This window comes from Tachyglossus aculeatus, chromosome 1 (assembly GCF_015852505.1).
Source record: "Tachyglossus aculeatus isolate mTacAcu1 chromosome 1, mTacAcu1.pri, whole genome shotgun sequence".
Classification (NCBI taxonomy): Eukaryota; Metazoa; Chordata; class Mammalia; order Monotremata; family Tachyglossidae; genus Tachyglossus; species Tachyglossus aculeatus.
In genome coordinates, this window is record NC_052066.1 from 90,551,320 (window position 1) to 90,569,091 (window position 17,772).

General features: G+C 41.4%; 1 protein-coding gene across 3 annotated transcripts in view; it reads right to left on the reverse strand.

The window, feature by feature from the left end:
- MME (membrane metalloendopeptidase) overlaps window positions 1-17,772 on the reverse strand; it is a 114,078-nt gene that overhangs the window by 62,261 nt on the left and 34,045 nt on the right. For all 3 annotated transcript variants that reach the window (XM_038744450.1, XM_038744452.1, XM_038744453.1), the window contains exons 4-8: window positions 4,974-5,135; window positions 4,089-4,169; window positions 3,877-3,972; window positions 3,647-3,765; window positions 866-931 (exon numbers count right to left, since the gene is read on the reverse strand). In XM_038744450.1, coding sequence (XP_038600378.1) covers window positions 866-931; window positions 3,647-3,765; window positions 3,877-3,972; window positions 4,089-4,169; window positions 4,974-5,135 — 524 coding nt within the window. The remainder of the gene's footprint in view (window positions 1-865; window positions 932-3,646; window positions 3,766-3,876; window positions 3,973-4,088; window positions 4,170-4,973; window positions 5,136-17,772) is intronic.

Genomic DNA, 17,772 nt, shown 5'->3' on the forward strand with positions numbered 1-17,772 from the left:
GTGGGCAGGGAAACATGTCTTCCAACTCTGCTATAAGGTACTCTCCTGAGCACTTAATAGAGTGCTCTGTACATAAGAAGTGCTCGGTAAATAAAATTGATTGATAAAGTGGATTTCAAGGGCTAGCCAGGGCCCATCCCAGGGCACTAGCATCACATTTTAGTGTGGGGCTGCAGATCTGAAGTACTTATTATCCTCCCCAGAGCATTTCCCAATACCTCCTCCTAGCCTCCCTCCCTTCTCATCTTCAACTGTCTCTCCTATAATTAGCTTAATAGAGTCTGCTTGCAGCAAATATACCCAGAATCCCACCTCCACACACATAACTTTCAGTAAAACCAAATCCAAAGGAAATAGAAAATAAAGTATGTCAGATTTCTCAGTAAGTTTTGGGTTCAAGGATCAGTGCTCTGCACTTAATAAACATTCAACAAATATTAATTGTTTGACAGCTGATCTAATTTTCTGGTGACTCCCATCAGCATTTAGATAATAGTCATCCATGAATTTTTCAGCCTCACCCTTAATTCCACTATTACAATTTCAAACTAAAATTCATCAAGTGCAGTAAAGAGCAGTGCATTTAAATCTCAAATCCAAGTACAAACAAGGTAAAGTTCAAATTCCTCACCCTTTTTTTCAGAAAATTATCTTTACTCACTCTTTGTCGCCTAGAAAGGTAGGCACCTGGAGCCTGGAGTGATGGGAAACCTCTGCATTACATGAGTTAAAACAAGCTACCGGGAACAAATTATAATGGTGCAAGATAGGGTCAAGCTTTCATGTAAACATAGACATCATCTAAACATAGACATTCCAGTATTTACAAATTGATCCCAGATTTGTTTAGGGGGCCATCTATTACCTCCTTATATATACCGGTACATTCATAGTAGTCACGGGATGGGAGGCCAAGTCCAGGCTGATCAATCTAACCAAAAAAAACAAAACAAAAAAAAAGAAAATAAGCCATTCAAAATGCTATAAAACACCAATCCGGACAAAATATATTTAGCCTTGACAGACTGAGTGACCCTTTCTTTCTATAATAAGTGGATAAGATGCCCAGAGGATTTAAAACACATGAATAAAAAGCTAAATGTGCTGCTTCCACAGAATCACAATCTTCCATGAGTCAGGCATGCAGTGGGATTGTTGCACCTCTATGTGTAGAAAGTCATGAATGGAAGGGGACCTAATTACAATGATAATAATAAAATAATAACAATGGTATTTATTAAGTGCTTACTATGTTCCAAGCACTGTTGTAGATACAAGGTAATCAGGTTGTCCCAAGTGGGGCTCACAGTCTTAATCCCTATTTTACAGTCGTAGTAATTGTGGTACAGAAGTAAAGTGACTTGCCCAAAGTCACACAGCTGATAAGTGGCAGAGCCGGGATTAGAACCCACGACCTCTGACTCCAAAGACCATGGTCTTGCCACTAAGCCACACTGCTTTCCTAGAGGAGAAGTGCCTTGGAAATCTGTAACAGTGGATTCAATATACTTGAAAAACCAATTCACCCAAGGTACCGCCGTTATGTATTCTGTTTTTATCATTCAAGATCAGGAGTAACACGAAAAGTAAGTGGTGGTAAGGAAGCCTACAGTTTTCATGTGGTCAGTTTGGAGATTTTGGAAAGGAGCTCCTCTTATTGGACATGCTCAGAAACTGTCAGTAAATCTAGGGTAAATCCTGGTGCTGTTGCTTGGACAATAATAATAATAATAATAATTGTAGTATTTGTTAAGTGCTTACTATGTGCCAGGCACTGTACTAAGTGCTAGGGTGGATACAAGCAAATTGAATTATACACAGTCATTGCTTCACATGGGGCTCATAGTCTCAATCCCCATTTTACAAATGAGGTTACTGAGGCCCAGAGAAGTGAAGTGACTTACCCAAGGTCACACACAGACAAGTAGCAGAGCCGGAATTAGAACCCATGAACTTCTAACTCCTAGGCCCATGCTCTATCCATCAGTGAATGAGTGAGCTGTAATGTGTGAACTCGAAGGTGGGTGAAGATCAAAGGGTCTATTTGATTTATCAAGAAATGGGGATCTTAAATCTACTAAAGCATGAGTTTGAATTAGTGGAAATCAGTTTGAACAGGTGTAGCTAACCAGGTTTGTTAGGCCACATACATGTTTATATGGTGAGTGTTGAGCAGAAAGGGGAATGTTTCATAATTTTCTGACAATTAAGCCATGACTTGGACCTTTTTCTTCTTAGGAAACCCTATATATTCCTTGACCCCAGATTATTTCCTCTGACTACAACCTGATCATCTTGCATCTATGCCAGGGCTTAGTACAAGGGCTGGCATACAGTAAGCGCTTAACAAATAGCCTACAAAAATTGTCTGTAGCTTTTAGGAGGGATCTGCAAAAGGGCTTTATTCAGGTGGCAGCTATATAGCTATTATGGCATTCCATTTTTTTTAACCCTGCAATGTATTCACCATTCTCTATACTTAGTCCTTGCAGAATACTAAACCTTGTTCTTTACAGTAACACTCTGATTATATATTTGAAAGCACAATTATCAAAGGCATGCCTATTGAATAATTCTTCACCCTGTAACTCACCCCAGGGACTCCCATGACCACACCTTCCCCAGCCCAGCCTAAACACAAAGAAAACCCACGGTGGGATGCCTTTTCAGCATCCCAACAGATCTGAAAGGCTTGGAGAGGAGGGGCTCAAGAAGGGGCTCAAGAGGAAAAGGAGGCCAGCTCATTTTACCCTTCCATCCCTTGGCTTTTTACTGCTGTGGCTAAAAAGTTATTTGGAGCTCTATGACTTCAGCCTCTGCAATCCGCTTGAAGATTCCCCGTGGATTCAATTCCCTTCTCACCCGGGACAAGGACGCAGCCCGGGCATATTCCTGGGATTGCAGGACCACTGGGTGAACCTTCCAAGGTCATGGTCAGGGCATTGACTGGACTGTTGACAACCCGGGTGAGACTAGGGCACATCATTCATTTATTCAATCATATTTTTTGAGCGCTTACTGTGTGCAGAGCACTGTACTAAGTGCTTGAAAAGTAGGATTCGGTCAGAAGGACTCCTACCACCATCCCTGCTCCCTCTGGAAAAGTGTGACTTCCCCAACTGGCTTCAGAGCAAATACCTAGAAGCCTCACGGGGCAGAAACTCCCAGCCTCTGGGCTCTATGGCCCCTGGTTTGAGAAAGAATGTCACAGAGACCAAGTGGACAGATTTAAACCACTTCAAAGCCCTCCATAGTATCTGTGGGAATTGTAGTGGATTCACCTCCATTCCCATCATGCTACAAACTCAGCCCACACTTCTTTCATGAGGAGAGAGCCACACCTCAGTATTGGCCTTTGCGGGAAACCTATTGAAGAGAGACTTGACTCATTGGGATCAGCACTTTGGACATATGGACCCAAGAGGATAGCCTCCAGATGGAAAAGCGCATTTGAATCAAATTGGACAGAAGCCATTTTTTGTAAGTGGACACACCAGGTAAAGAGTACAAATATGATTTTCCTTCAGCTTCTCATAACATTCAAAAGAGTAAATACTGAACTTTGGGATATCGGTAACATTAAGGTATATGATTGCTTTATTGTAGGTTAAAGATAATTTTGGCTGTGCCTGCCACACAAACTTACATGGATAATATGGTTCATAGAGTTCTTATCATCAGTGCCAACAAAAAAATTAATAAGGACCTTTTTCCCATATTTAGAGTTCAGATGTGCAATAGCTTTCTCAGCAGTCCAAGTAGCACCTAAAGCAATGAAAGGTGAAATCTGTCTTTTAGGGTCTTCAGTATAGAGAGATATTAAAATATAGGCAGATTTGAATGTGGAAATTTAATAGACTGTGGAAATTGCCTTACCAAATTTTGTGTCCCAGTCATCCACTGCTACGGGCCATCCAAACAAATCCGGCAACAACAGAAGCAAAGGTTTTCCTTCCCTGACATCAATAGCAGCTTTCGAAAATGGTAAGAAAAGAATGCAACGTGAACACTTCTGGGTAGGCTTGCACTGAAAGGTGGACACTTCCTAATAAGACACATCAATTTTAATCCTCTGAAGAGCAACTTACTTTCATTTATACATGATCTGTACAAAGTTTTTGCTTTCTGCACTGCTGAAATATCTTCAGGGCTTGTCTTCTGAAGGACGTCTGAAACAGGGTATTTAAAATACATAAACATTATAATGTCTCATTTAAAACTATGGTTATTTCTATGTGAATTCAATGAAAAGCTTACTTCCCCTAATTTTTTTAAAAGTTAAAATAATTCTTTTGCTAGTTCATTATTTCCAGTTCATTATTTTCCTTCATAGCACTGAATGAAAATAAATTTTACTAGGTTATCCTTTTGGGGTGTAAAAATACCACCTGCTTTACTTTGTCTTGTGACAATCTCTCTCAAAGATAAAGATGACTTTAAAAACAACACAAAATAACTGGGAGGCTGTTAACATTCAATATGTAATTACTGTCTTTTGGTGGTTATGGACAACCATTTATATGGATTAAGATATTTTGATTACAGAAGTTGGCTTGTTTGGCTGTTGCAAAATATCAAGGTCTTGCATTTCCCTAGAATAACCACCAAGTGGAGAATAACAACATCTATTTCAGTCAGAATGTAGCTCTTGTTTAGCTCTCTGGGTAGAATTGCTTTCTAAAGACCCGAAGGAATCTAATGAGTGACACCACACAGAAACACAGACACACACACTCCAACAATCCTACTATTTGAACATATCTATTTCATGGTCCGATCAAAGGATAGTATCCTTACAAAAACTCAGATGATGTTCCAGATAGTCTGGGTTATCAACTGCCTAAAGAAATGGAGTAAAAACTAGTGATTTTAAGCTTCTTAAAATCTGGTTTGGCCACTCCAGACTGTTACAAAAAAAATGACCCAATGCCAAAAGAGAAACATTTTGGAACAGGAACATCAACTCCACTGACCTTTCAAAATGACTTCAAGATCATCTCTCAAAATGTCAAAGTTACTGTAACGGGAGCTGGTCTCAGGAATGACATTCCTCTTAAGCCAGCCTCCACAAGCGTACTGGAAAAAGTCCTTGCAAGGTTCCACGTTGGCATCCATATTCCCAATCAGACGGGCAGCTGAAATTGAAGAGAAATAAATGCATATAGATGCAAACACTCAGTCATGCATACACACACAAGCACATATTCCACTTTGAGATGTTGAGGATGGAAGAAGATTCTGGCAAATTTTCATTATTTCATTGGCCAGTGGGATCTGAGGGAAAAAATATACCCTATCCTAATGGAGTAAATCAGTGCAGTACTTCTGAAGTACATCTGTATGAACTGGATGGATACTTTCCACAGAGCTGTGAAAATCAGGGAATTTCTGAATTCACTGAAATCAGAGATACCTTGGTGTTCCCAGAATATGCACACAGTGATTCAAATATGTCCATTTTCCCCATAAGGTTTGCTAAAGTGTTTGCAGAAGAGTTTGCTGAAGTGTACACCATAGGACATCGCAACACTCTCATGCTTGGGGACAACACCGAGAAGCAGATCTTTCGATCATATATAACTGATAAAATAGGAGCTGAACTGCTGGAGGAAGAGGAGGAGTTAAAGGGGAGAATAAACGAGATGAGAAACAAGATCTGATCTGTCTCAGGTGGGATTTTCCTAGATTCACAGAAATTCTAATAATAATGATAATAAGGACTGATAAAAAATGTCTACTAGAGAGGACAGTCTAAGGAATCTGTATGGGATGTACTGAGGAGCACCTAGAGTAAAATAATGAGGTTTCTGCTTTAAAGGAAGTAAATAAGTGAGGTGAGGTAGGGAGAAGGGATTAAAAAAAAAAACCTGTCACAGTAGGCAGAAGAAGAGGGTTGAGAGGCACCTTAGAAGTACAAGAGCAAATAGGTAAAAGTTGAAATGAATCTCCCAAGAAAATACTACCCATTGCGTAAGCAGCCTAAGCAGCATGCAGTAGTGGGTAGCATATGGGCCTTGGAGTCATAATCCTGGCTTTGCCACTTGTCTGCTGTGTGACTTTGGGCAAGTCATTTCATTTCTCTGTGCCTCAGTTACCTCATCTGTAAAATGGGTATTGAGACTTTAAGCACCACAGTTGGAATGTGTCCAGTTCAATTTGCTTGTATCCACCCCAATGTTTAGTACAGTGCCTGACACATAGTAAATGCTTAACAAATACCATCATTATTATTTTTCTTGATAAAATGTGTGAACAAGCATTTAAAGAAAGCATCTTAGTTCATCAGGATCCATATCTTTAAGAGATTTTTATTTCAGTGGAGTAGCCTAGAAGTAGTTAGCATTTCATCAGAGATTTCATTTTCATTGCTTCTAATATACTGAAAGGTCATTCTTTTTAGGAAATGAAAGGAGTCATTAATAATTATGGTATTTGTTAAGCACTGACAGTGGGTCAAGCACTGTACTAAGTACTGGGGTAAACACAGGAGAATCAGGTTGGTCACAGTCCTACCCAACATGGGACTAACAGTCTAACAGGTATGAAATCCCCATTTTACAGATGAGAAAACTGAAGCTCAGAGAGGTGAAATGACTTGCCCAAACCCACACAGAAGCCAACAGGATTAGAACCCAGTCCTGACTCCCAATCAATTATACCTATTGAGCACTTACTGTGTGCAGAGCATTATACGAAGCACTTGGGAAAATGCAACAGAGTTCCCTGCTCACAATGAGCTTAGAGTTGGTAGTTGAAGCCATAGGGGCAAATGAGTTCTCTGAGGGAATGGGCATAGATGGAGACTGGAAGAGGACTCAGAACTGAATTTGCTTAGAACTGAGGGACTCCCACAGTTATATATATATATATTTTAAGGATAGGGTATACATGAGCAGGTCTGTGCATTATTATTATTATTATTATTGTATTTGTTAATCACTTACTATGTGCCAAGCACTGTTACTATGTCCCGCAGTGCTTAGAACAGTGCTCGGCACATAGTAAGCGCTTAACAAAATGACATCACTGTTATTATTATTATTATTCTTAGCACTGGCGTAGATACAAGGTAGTCATGTTGTCCCACGTGGGGCTCAGAGTCTTAATCTCCATTTTACAGATGAGGTAACTGAGGTCCAGAGAAGTGAAGTGACTTGCCCAAGGTCACACAAGTGGAAGAGTGGAATTAGAACCCAAGACCTTCTGACTCCCAAGCCATGTTGCACTAGGCCACACTACTTACCAGTGCATTCTTAAAATCGGACGATGTACAAATTTCTATGCCTTTATTTAAATGTACTGCTTGCCTTCTAAAAGTTCCTGTAGCATAAGTAAAAATACTGTATCCACAATGTAAAGATCCTTGAGGATACTAATCCTGCCCCTTCCCTTAGGAGAAATGGAGAATTGTTGGGGAATTCCCGATCCCTTTTTTAACTTTTTTTTTTTACAACTGCTGGATTTAATTTAATTTTATTTACTGTCTTTGTACACATGCCCAGATGCTTTGTGGCTTTGGCGCCTTTTTAAATAAATTGTAATATAAAGGTGCTATGGTATCTAGACACAACATGCCTAAGTGGGTTTTGGGTTTTTTTGCTAAGTCCCAAATAAAACTCACACCATTGAAGTTCCTGATTTTGGGTTTAAATCAAGCCATTCATTAGAGCATTTTAATAAGTGTTTTGGCGTAAGCCCAAACACCACCTCCTCCTAAATTAGATCCTGTATCCTAAGCTGTTTCAAGACAGGAGGTGGAGATTTTCAAAAGGTAATAAAAAATGAGGGAGGCAGCATTGGTTAATGGAGATTGAATGGACCCTCCTCTCCTTCTACATCCCAGCCTGCACACTCCACTCCTCACTGTGCCTCAATCTCACCTGTCTCACCACCAAACCCTGGCCCATGTTCTATTTCTGTTCTGGAACACCTTTCCTCCTCAAATCCGTCAAACAATCACTCCACCCCACCCCTTCAAAGCCCTACTGAAGGTGCACCTCCTCTAAGAGGCCTTTCTAGGCAAAGACCCCCTTTTTCTCAGCTCCCCCACCCCGCATCACTTCAACATATATGTACATATCCATAATTTTATTTATTTATATTGATGCCTGTTTACTTGTTTTGTTGTGTGTCACCACCTCCCAGCCCAGACTGTTAGCCTGTTGTGGGCAGGGCTTGTCTCTCTTTATTGCTGTATTGTACTTTCCAAGTGCTTAGTAAAGTGCTCTGCACACAGTAAGCACTCAATAAATATGAATGAATGAATGAATGAGTGATTGAGTGAGTGAGGCGTAGACTTTTCAACCCAGGCTCTGTCCCTGACCTACTGGTCAATTATGTGGAAGTCACTTAATCGCTCTGCACTTCGCTTTTTTCATCTGTGAAATCCATGTGGGAAGGGACCAAGTCCTATCTGATGATCTTGTATCTTCCCCCATGTTAGCACAGTCCTTGGCATGTAATAAGCACTTTATAAATACCATTATTATTAAACCAAAGACAAGGAAGGAAATAAACCAGCACTGGCTTTCAGCCCATTCCATCAAAGTGATTTTATTTCCCTTCTAGGACACCTCTACGGAGTAAGCTGAATAAATGTATATGATGTTTTCCTGATCAGTCTCTCATATTCCCTCTCAAAATTCATCCAAGGATGCCATTCATCCTGACAAGAAAGGGAGCTCTGTGTTTGGGAAAACACACTTTCCCTCTTCAAAGCTTTACTGAAGGAATGTCTCCTCCAAAAGGTCTTCCCTGACTCAACCCGCTTTTCCCCTTCTCCCACTTCCTTCTGCTTCACCATGACTTGCTCCCTTTATTCATCCTCATACCAGTTCCACAGCACTATGAATATATCTTTATTTATATTAATGTCCGTCTCCCCCTCTAGATTATAAGCTCATTGTGAGTAGTACAGTGCTCTGCACATAGTAAGCGCTCAATAAATACGATTGATTGATTGATTGATTGAGTAGGGAATATATTTATTGTTGAATCATACGGTCCCAAGCACTTAGTACAGTGCTTACCATAGTAAGCACTCAATAAATGATTGAAGGAATGAATACACACTGGAGATCTGGGCTTAGGCAAGAATTTGGCTGTGAGTGCTGCTGCGTTACCTGTCTCTTTGATCAACCTTTCTTTAATGCCTTCTTGGGAGGGGATTCTTATTTTGTAGCTCACATTCTGGACCTTCTCAGAGCCGAGTTTCCTCTGAATTGTAGGGGAACAACTGTGGATAGGTCTCTAGGTAGCGTACCGCACAAGAATAAAGAGGCTTGTAATTGTTTACGTGTTCTGATCCGCGTTTTGCATTACACAACCTTTCCCCGTAATTACACCTGGACCACTTCCTATGGCTTCCACAATTAGGAAATTATTGATGTCTGCCTGAATCGCCCTAGGGTGAGAAGACTGTCTTTTGCTTTTGGTGTACTCTCCCAATTACTTTGCCCAGTGCTCTGTACAGAGTAGGCTCAGTAAGTACCACTGTTGGCATTGATGGCACTGTCTATCACCTGACCTCTAGCTTTAGGACACACAGGTGAGAATGTAAAATCTTAGACACAAAGAAGTAGCCTCTTAGATCATCAGCCCTGTTGTCACTGTGACCAATCTGATTGATTTTTTTTTTCATGGCATTTGTTAAGCGCTTACTATGTGTCAAGTACTGTTCTAAGCACTGCAGTAGATACAAGTTAATCAAGCTGAACCGAGTCCCTGTCCCAGATGCAGTCCCAGTCTAAGTAGGAGGGAAAACAGGTATTACGTTCCCATTTTACAGATGAAAAACCCGAGGCACAACACAAAATTGTTGGAGCTGGGATTAGAAATCAGCTCCTCTGACTCCCAAGCCCACACTCTTTCCACTAGGCCATAACTACCTCTATCCTTAGTGCAATGTTGGCCTCTATTAAACATCATAAATACCATAATTATAGGTGACCATTCTGGAGTCACTTGAATTTTTTTTTGTCTGCATTGCACATATAAAGAAAATAACACTTTAAAATAATTTAAATTCATATTATAATGTACAGTCTACCTACTGTTCATCATAATGGGGAGAGAGAACATAAGCCTGAAGAGGTTCTTTGTTTCTTAACTAGTCTTTATCTTATAATAATAATGATTACAGTATTTGTTAAGCACTTACTATGTGCCAAGCACTGTTCAAAGTGCTGAAGTAGATACAAGGTGATCAGGTTGTCCCACATAGGGATCAAAGTCTTAATCCCCATTTTACAGATGAGGTAACTGAGGCACAGAGATGTTAAGTGACTTGCCCAAAGTCACACAGCAGATAAACGGCAGAGCCAGGTTTAGAACCCAAGCCCATGCTCTTTCCACTGAGCCACACTGCTTAGAGATAAATGGGTCAACGCTGGCCAATATTGCTTGATTTTATGATCTCCCAATGTCTTGATTCATGATTTCATGAATGTCCAAAGAATCCTTTACATCTTCCCAGACTCTCTAAGGGAAAGATGGTCAAAACCTAAATACTGGAAATGAAGACCACTATCTCTAGCTGCCCTTCCTGTTCAGAGAGGAGAGCTTTGTTCAATCAATAAATCAATTAATGGTACTTATTGAGTGCTAAATGTGTATAGAGTTGGTAAACACTTTCCCTGCCCACAAGGAGCTTTTAGTCTACAGGGAAGACAACCACTGGGAGTCATTTCCCTACACCCCAAGGCCATTAGAACATAGCTGGTCACCTTTTCAGGCCACTGGCCACTTGGGATGAGCATTTTACCTCTAGGGCTGCTTGGTCCCTGCAGGTGCTCTGAAATAGGTTCAATAGCCCCCAGTTGGTGATTTAACAAATTATACAACTCTTTTATCCTTAACAAGTTGGTTTGGCTTTGAAAGCTGTATAGGAAAATCAGTCAATTGCATGTTCTAACTCTCTGGTTGCTGCTTTCTGGCCTCTTTCATAAGCTCCTCCTCTCCCTCCCACCCTTCTCAAATTGTGGGAGTCCCTCGGGACTCACTGCTGGATCCTCTCCTATTCTCCATCCACACTTACTTCCGAGGAGAATTCATAAACTCCCATGGCTCCAACTATCATCTCTACATAGATGATTCCCAGATCTATCTCTCCAGCTCTGACCTCTTTCCTCTGCAACCTCACATATCATTCTGTCTTCAGAACATCCCTATGAGGATGTCCTGCCAACACCTCAAATTTAACACGTCCAAAACAGAAATTCTCCCTTTTTTATTTTTTAATAGTATTTATCGAGGGCTTACTGCATGCCAGCCACTGTACTAACTCCTGGGGTAGATATAAGATAATCAGGTTGGACACAGTTGCACATAGCAAGTGCTTAACAAATACCATTATTATTATTATTATAGCTATGCTATAATTTTCAAGGCTTCATTTTGGGGTTCCACAAACATTTACCCTGGACCAAGCATCCTTTTCCAGTTCAGATGGCCACTGCTCGCCTTGTCTCATGCTGTTGAGTTGTATCCGACCCATAGCGACACCATGGACACATCTGTCCCAGAAAACACCACCTCCATCTGCAATCGTTCTGGTAGTGGATCCATAGAGTTTTCTTGGTAAAAATATGGAAGTGGCTTACCATCGCCTCCTTCCACGCAGTAAACTTGAATCTCCACCCTCCACTCTCCCCCATGCCCCTGCTGCCCAGCACAGGTGAGTTTTGACTTGTAGCAGATTGCCTTCAACTCACTAGCCACTGCCCAAGTGGAATGGGTATGCATCTGCTTGACTCTTCCTCCCATATTCGAGACTGGTAGAGGAATGGAAATTCTCCAGGTGTGACCCTGAGAGGCGTAGCAAATGTTTGACAAAATTTAAATATAATCTCATTCCCACAGCACCTGTGCCAAAATTGGACACTGCAGAATAAATCTTATGATTTACTGACTCTTCTTTTGAATCATTCGCATAGGCGGTCTTGACAAGGCCTATTTCAGAAAATGCCAAGTCATCGCCAAAATCACCAAGTGATTAAGTGACAATCATTCATCTCTGGTATCCAAAGGAATTCCAATCAAAATTCAAACCGTTTCCCTCCCAAACCTAGTTGCTAATGTCATTCATGTTGACATTCTTTCTTACAGCACACTCAATTCTATTGTAATGTAGGAGTTGCATTCCTTAGGAACCCCACGCTAAGGATAATTCACATTACAGTGCTTGCCTCTTGACCAATGCCGTGGGCACACACACGGTAATTTCTTCCAACATCACACAATGTTCTACCCGGATAGAAACACATTGTCACAGAAATGTTCCCTGATTCCCTCACGGCATTCTATCCAACCACATAGTAAAAGTGTACATTATAGATTAACTGAGAGTTCCTACCATTAGAAGAATGCAAAACACTAACAGTATTATTTCCTCCTTTGTCAATGTATCATGCATTTTAAAAAATAAAATGTTATGCTTTCACCTACAGCAGAACTCAATCCACTGTTTTTCATAGAATACCCATTTTCTAGTCATCTGTCCACAATTCTTCTATATAGCAAAGTCCTCCTATTATTATAACATTTATTAAGTGCTTCCTATGTGCAAAGTGTTGGCTGAGATTCAGGGATTTTACAGTTCCTGTCTCAAACTGGGCTCCCAATCTGCTTTATTGATCAGTGGCATTTACTGAGTGCTTACTGTGTGTAGAGCACTGTACTAAGTACTTGAGAGAGTACAGTGTAACAGACTCAGTTGACATGTTTCCTGCTCACAAGAAGCTTACAAGATTTTTATGCAGATGCACACAGATGAGGGAATTGAGGCCCAGAAGTTGTCCAAGGTCACACAGCAGATCAGTGGCAGAGTTGGGACTAGAATCCAGGTCTCCTGAACCCAGTGCTTTGCTCTTTCTATTAGGCCATGCTGCCTTGTCTCTCAGAGAATTGTCATGGCCATCAGTTTGTCACAAAATTGATCTAGAACTCCAAATTCTCAAATACTTGGACTGCCATTTTATTGGACATGGTTGCCTTTAGATTCCTCCTCTTCATTAAGCCCCCACTCTTTGGAGCTTTACGTGCTTCAGAAAAGAATTCCGAAGGTGATAGGACTATTGGAAAATAGAACTAAAACAGCCTCTTTACAACACTCCAGGCTGGTTTGTCCTTTCTTTCCAGTACCTCCTTCTCCCCAGACCTAAGGAATTTCTTAATTGGAAGCTGTGACAACTGTTGATTGAAGGATGGTAAATAGGACTCTGGGTTGTTTCTGTTTTCTCCCTGAAGACACTGAATGTGTCTGTACAGGATGAACTGGATGGCAGGTTACAATCATGCAAAGAAAGTTAATGGAGCCTACTAGTCTCTCCACTGACACTGTTCTCTCCTGTTTTTCTTCTTATCTAACTCTGGCTGCTCCTCCTCAGCATCTTTCAAAGGCTCCTCCTATCACTCCCACCCTCATACTGTGGGGGTCCTTCACAGGTGGCTTCTTTCACTCCCTCCCTCTAACTGTGGAGGTCCTTCAAGGCTCAGTTCTGAATCATCTCCAATTTTCTATCTTTACCCACTCCCTTGGAGAACTCAAAACCTTCCACTGCCCCAACTACCACATCTACACAAATGATTCTCAAATTTAGCTCTCCAGCCCCGACATCTCTCCTCTGTAGTCTTGTATAATGTGCTTTTTTCAAGACACTTTTCCTTGGATGCCCTACCAACACCTCAAACTGAACATGTCCATACAGAACACCTCCTCATCTTCCCACCAAAACCCTTTCCTATTCCATTTTCATCACTGTACACACCACCACCATCCTTTTGTCTCACAAACCTATATCCGTGGTATGATCCTCAACTCATCTCTATCATTCAAAACACACACATTCAATATGCCACCAAATCCCCGTCAATTCCAACTTCCCAACTAGAATCCACCCTTCCTTCTCCATTCAAACTCTTTCCATGTTGATCCAATCACTTATCCTATCCCACCTTGTCTACTGCAATTGCTTCCTTGCAGACTTTCCAGCCTCCTGTTTCTTCCCTCTCCATCATCATCATCAATCGTATTTATTGAGCGCTTACTTTGTGCAGAGCACTGTACTAAGCGCTTGGGAAGTACAAGTTGGCAACATATAGAGACAGTCCCTACCCAACAGTGGGCTCACAGTCTAAAAAGTCCTCACCTCACTCTGCTGCCTGGATCATTTCCCTTAAAGTCCATTCTGTTCACTTCTCCTCACTTCTCAAAAGCCTCCAGTCGTTAACCATCCACCTCTGCATCAAACAGAAACAGCTTCCATTGACTTTAAGGCAATCAGCTCTCCCCCTCCTACCTTACCTTGCTGATTTCATACTAGAGTCCAGCAGTACAACATAAACCCTTCATTTCTTTAGTCTCGATCTACTCACTGTAACTCAATCTTGTCACCAAAGCCTTGCCCACATCCTCCTTCTAGCCTGGAACTCCCTCCCTCTTAATATCATTACAGCCAATACTCTTCCCACCTCATAGCCATTCTAAAATTCATTTCCCCCAACAGCCTTTCCCAATTAAGCAACCATTTTCTTTACCGCTCTCCCTTCTCCATTTCAGAGAAGCAGCATGTCTCAGTGGAAAGAGCACGGGCTTGGGAGTCAGAGGTCATGGATTCTAATCCCAGCTCTGCCATTTATCAGCTGGGTGACTTTGGGAAGTCACTTAACTTCTCTGTGCCTCAGTTACCTCATCTGGAAAATGGAGATTAAGCCTGTGAGCCCCATGTGGGACAACCTGATTACCATGTATCTCCCCAGTGCTTAGCACAGTGCTTGGCACACAGTAAGCACTTAAAAAAACCAAAATTATTATTATTTCTTGAGCCCTTGCATCTTTACCCTTTAAGCACTTGATATACATCTTATTTTCAGCCCCACAGCTTTTGTGTACATTTTCTTAATAATAATAATAATGATGGCATTTATTAAGTGCTATGTGCAAAGCACTGTTCTAAGCGCTGAAATACACATAGACATGGACACAGCATGCCTCTCTCTCTTCCTAGTAGGCAAGGATCATAAATACCAACTCTATTTCACTTCCCCGAGCATTTATTCTAGTGTTCTGCAGCCAATAAGTGCTTCATTAATAACATTGTCTGTTGGATTTCCATCCTCATTTTCTATGTCACACTCAGGAGCTTGGTAAGTAATGATTTTGGACACAGTTGAGCGTTTGTAGGGCTGGGATACATTAGATTGGGCTCATAGAGGACCGGGCAACCATTCCTTCTTACTTTTGCTTCCCCTGGTGGATCTCCCGTTGTGCCCATGGCTTCTTAGGTTGACAGGTGATGCCTTTTGGGGATTTAGATGGTCTTCTCTCCTCTCCTTCCCTCCCACCCACCAGAAACTCTGGAGATTTCCAAAAAGCTACCAGATTACCAGAGTGCCAGAAGAAAGATGGAAAAGATGGTCAGGGGGCAGAGGGGGAAGAGGGGAGAAGGGAGGTGGGAAATTTGCCTGTGATTCTTCTTGACATTCAGGACATATGCCAGATGTTGGTGCTATGGGAGTGGCCTCAGAGGCCAGAATATGTATAGTAGTTTTGCTATCATTGGCTTTGTTTGCGTTTAACAGGCTCTGTTATGACAATCTAGAGAAGAGATGATATCACCAACTGAAAACCCTCTAAAATTCCAGTCAATCCATCTATCAGTTGCATTTGTTGTGTGAGGAGCACTGTATTAAATAGCTCGTTTTGAGCAGGGAATGGGTCTGCTATATTTTTGTGTTGTACTCTCCCAAGCCCTTAGCGTAGGGCTCTGCACATGGTAAGAGCCCAATAGATAGGTTTGTTTGATTGACTGGGAGAGTACAATATAGAAGTGCTACTGAGTTGGTAGACATATTCCCTCTTGCTTGCTGCATTCTCCTTTCTGAATGCCTCACTTTCCATTCAGCTCTCAGCTGTAGGAACCAGGAAGCGATGATGATGATGATGATGGTGGTGGTGATTATAATGGAGTCTTTCATAGAGACCAACTTGAGAAGCCTCTCAAGAGAGCTCTACAGGGCCAGCTTCAGAGGGTAAGTGAGAGAGGCAGTCGCCTCAGGGAATGCCATCAGAGAAGGTGGCCTTGGTTGAAAATTTGAAAGTTTGTGCTCCAGCCACCTCAAGAAATGTCCTGGATGATTCTTCTGTCAGACGTTTTTGCCCTGATGGTCTTAGCCCAGTGTATAATTGCAAAGGCTTAACCAAGTTGCTCCCAGTGGAACAGCAAGGCTGTAATAGCCGTAACAGTTTCAATCTCAGTGAAACCTATTTGTTATTAATAATAATATTTATAAAGTTACTGCCTCAACCATGCATCTTCAACTTTAAGACTTTCCAACCTTATTTCACCTCCTTGCCAAAGTTTGTTTCGTAATGCTAATCACTAATATACCTGGGTGTATCACACTCAGCCTTGAAGTGAGTTCATTTAAGGAAACATTCCTCCTCTGAAATGTGCCCTTACTTCCTGACATTTCCAGCTCCTTGCTGGGAGGTATTATGTACAGTGCTTTGAGCAGTTCACAGTTATGCTAATATCCTTTAGAATATTCTTTCCTCCACTTCTTTTCACTCAATTTTAATCCTATTGTTTTCCCATGACAAGAATATAACCATCTAAGGTTTCAGAGCCTCAGATCTTTAATTGCCCTGGTTAAATAATGAATAATCCTGTGAATATTCAGGAAGAATGAATTCCTTTTCAGTCTGGATGGGAGCTGAAACACAAGTTTCCTACTGCTTCTCTGTACTCTGGTTATATCCTACCTAAGAAATTCCACTAACAAAATCATTCCTAAAATTATTTAATTCCTGGGAGCAGCCACCGTCCCACTCAGAGAACAAGTTCAATACTAGAATTAGGTTCAAATGGAGAAGGCTATTTGGTGAATTCCTTCTTGAACAGGGTTGCCTTGGTATTCACTAGAATCTGAAACAAAGGAAAGTATAGCCAAGAATTTCCATTTCCAAGTCATCGGATTTTTTTATTGTATTTGTTAAATCCTTACTACTTCTCAAGCACTCTTCTAGGTGCTGGGATGAGCACATGTTAATTAGGTTGAGCATAATCCCTCTTCCAGGTTGGGCTCCCACTCTAATTCTATTAGAATGGGAAAGGAGGAAAAGGACCAGGAAACCTGTATGTGTAGCATCTTTTCTACCTTTAAAGTGTGGACATGACAGAAGATAAATGACAGATGCTTGTCGCAAGGAAGGTATCCTGAGATTTAGTTAATATGTATGGAATCAATTCCATCCAAATATATTAGTTGTAATAATAATAATAATGGTATTTGCTAAGTGCTTACTATGTGCAAAGCACTGTTCTAAGCACTGGGGGGATACAAGGCGATCCGGTCATCCCACGTGAGGCTCACGATCTTAATCCCCATATTACAGATGAGGTAACTGAGGCACAGAGAAGTTAAGTGATTTGCCCAAAGTCACACAGCTGACAATTGGCAGAGCTGGGATTTGAACCCATGACCTCTGATTCCAAAGCCCATGCTCTTTCCACTGAGCCACACTGCTTCACTTCATGCTGCTTATAAAAGTGGGAAGCAGCATGGCTTACTGGAAAGAACATAGGCCTGGGACCCTTGAGAAACTGACTTCTCATCCAGGCTCTGCCACTTGGCTGCTGTGTAACCCCGGGAAAGTCTCTTAAGCTCTCTGGGACTCAGTTTCCTCATGTGTCAAAGTGGGGATTAAATTTCTGGTCTCCACCCTCTTAAACTGTGAGTCCCATGTGGGACAGGGATTGTGTCTGCCCTGAT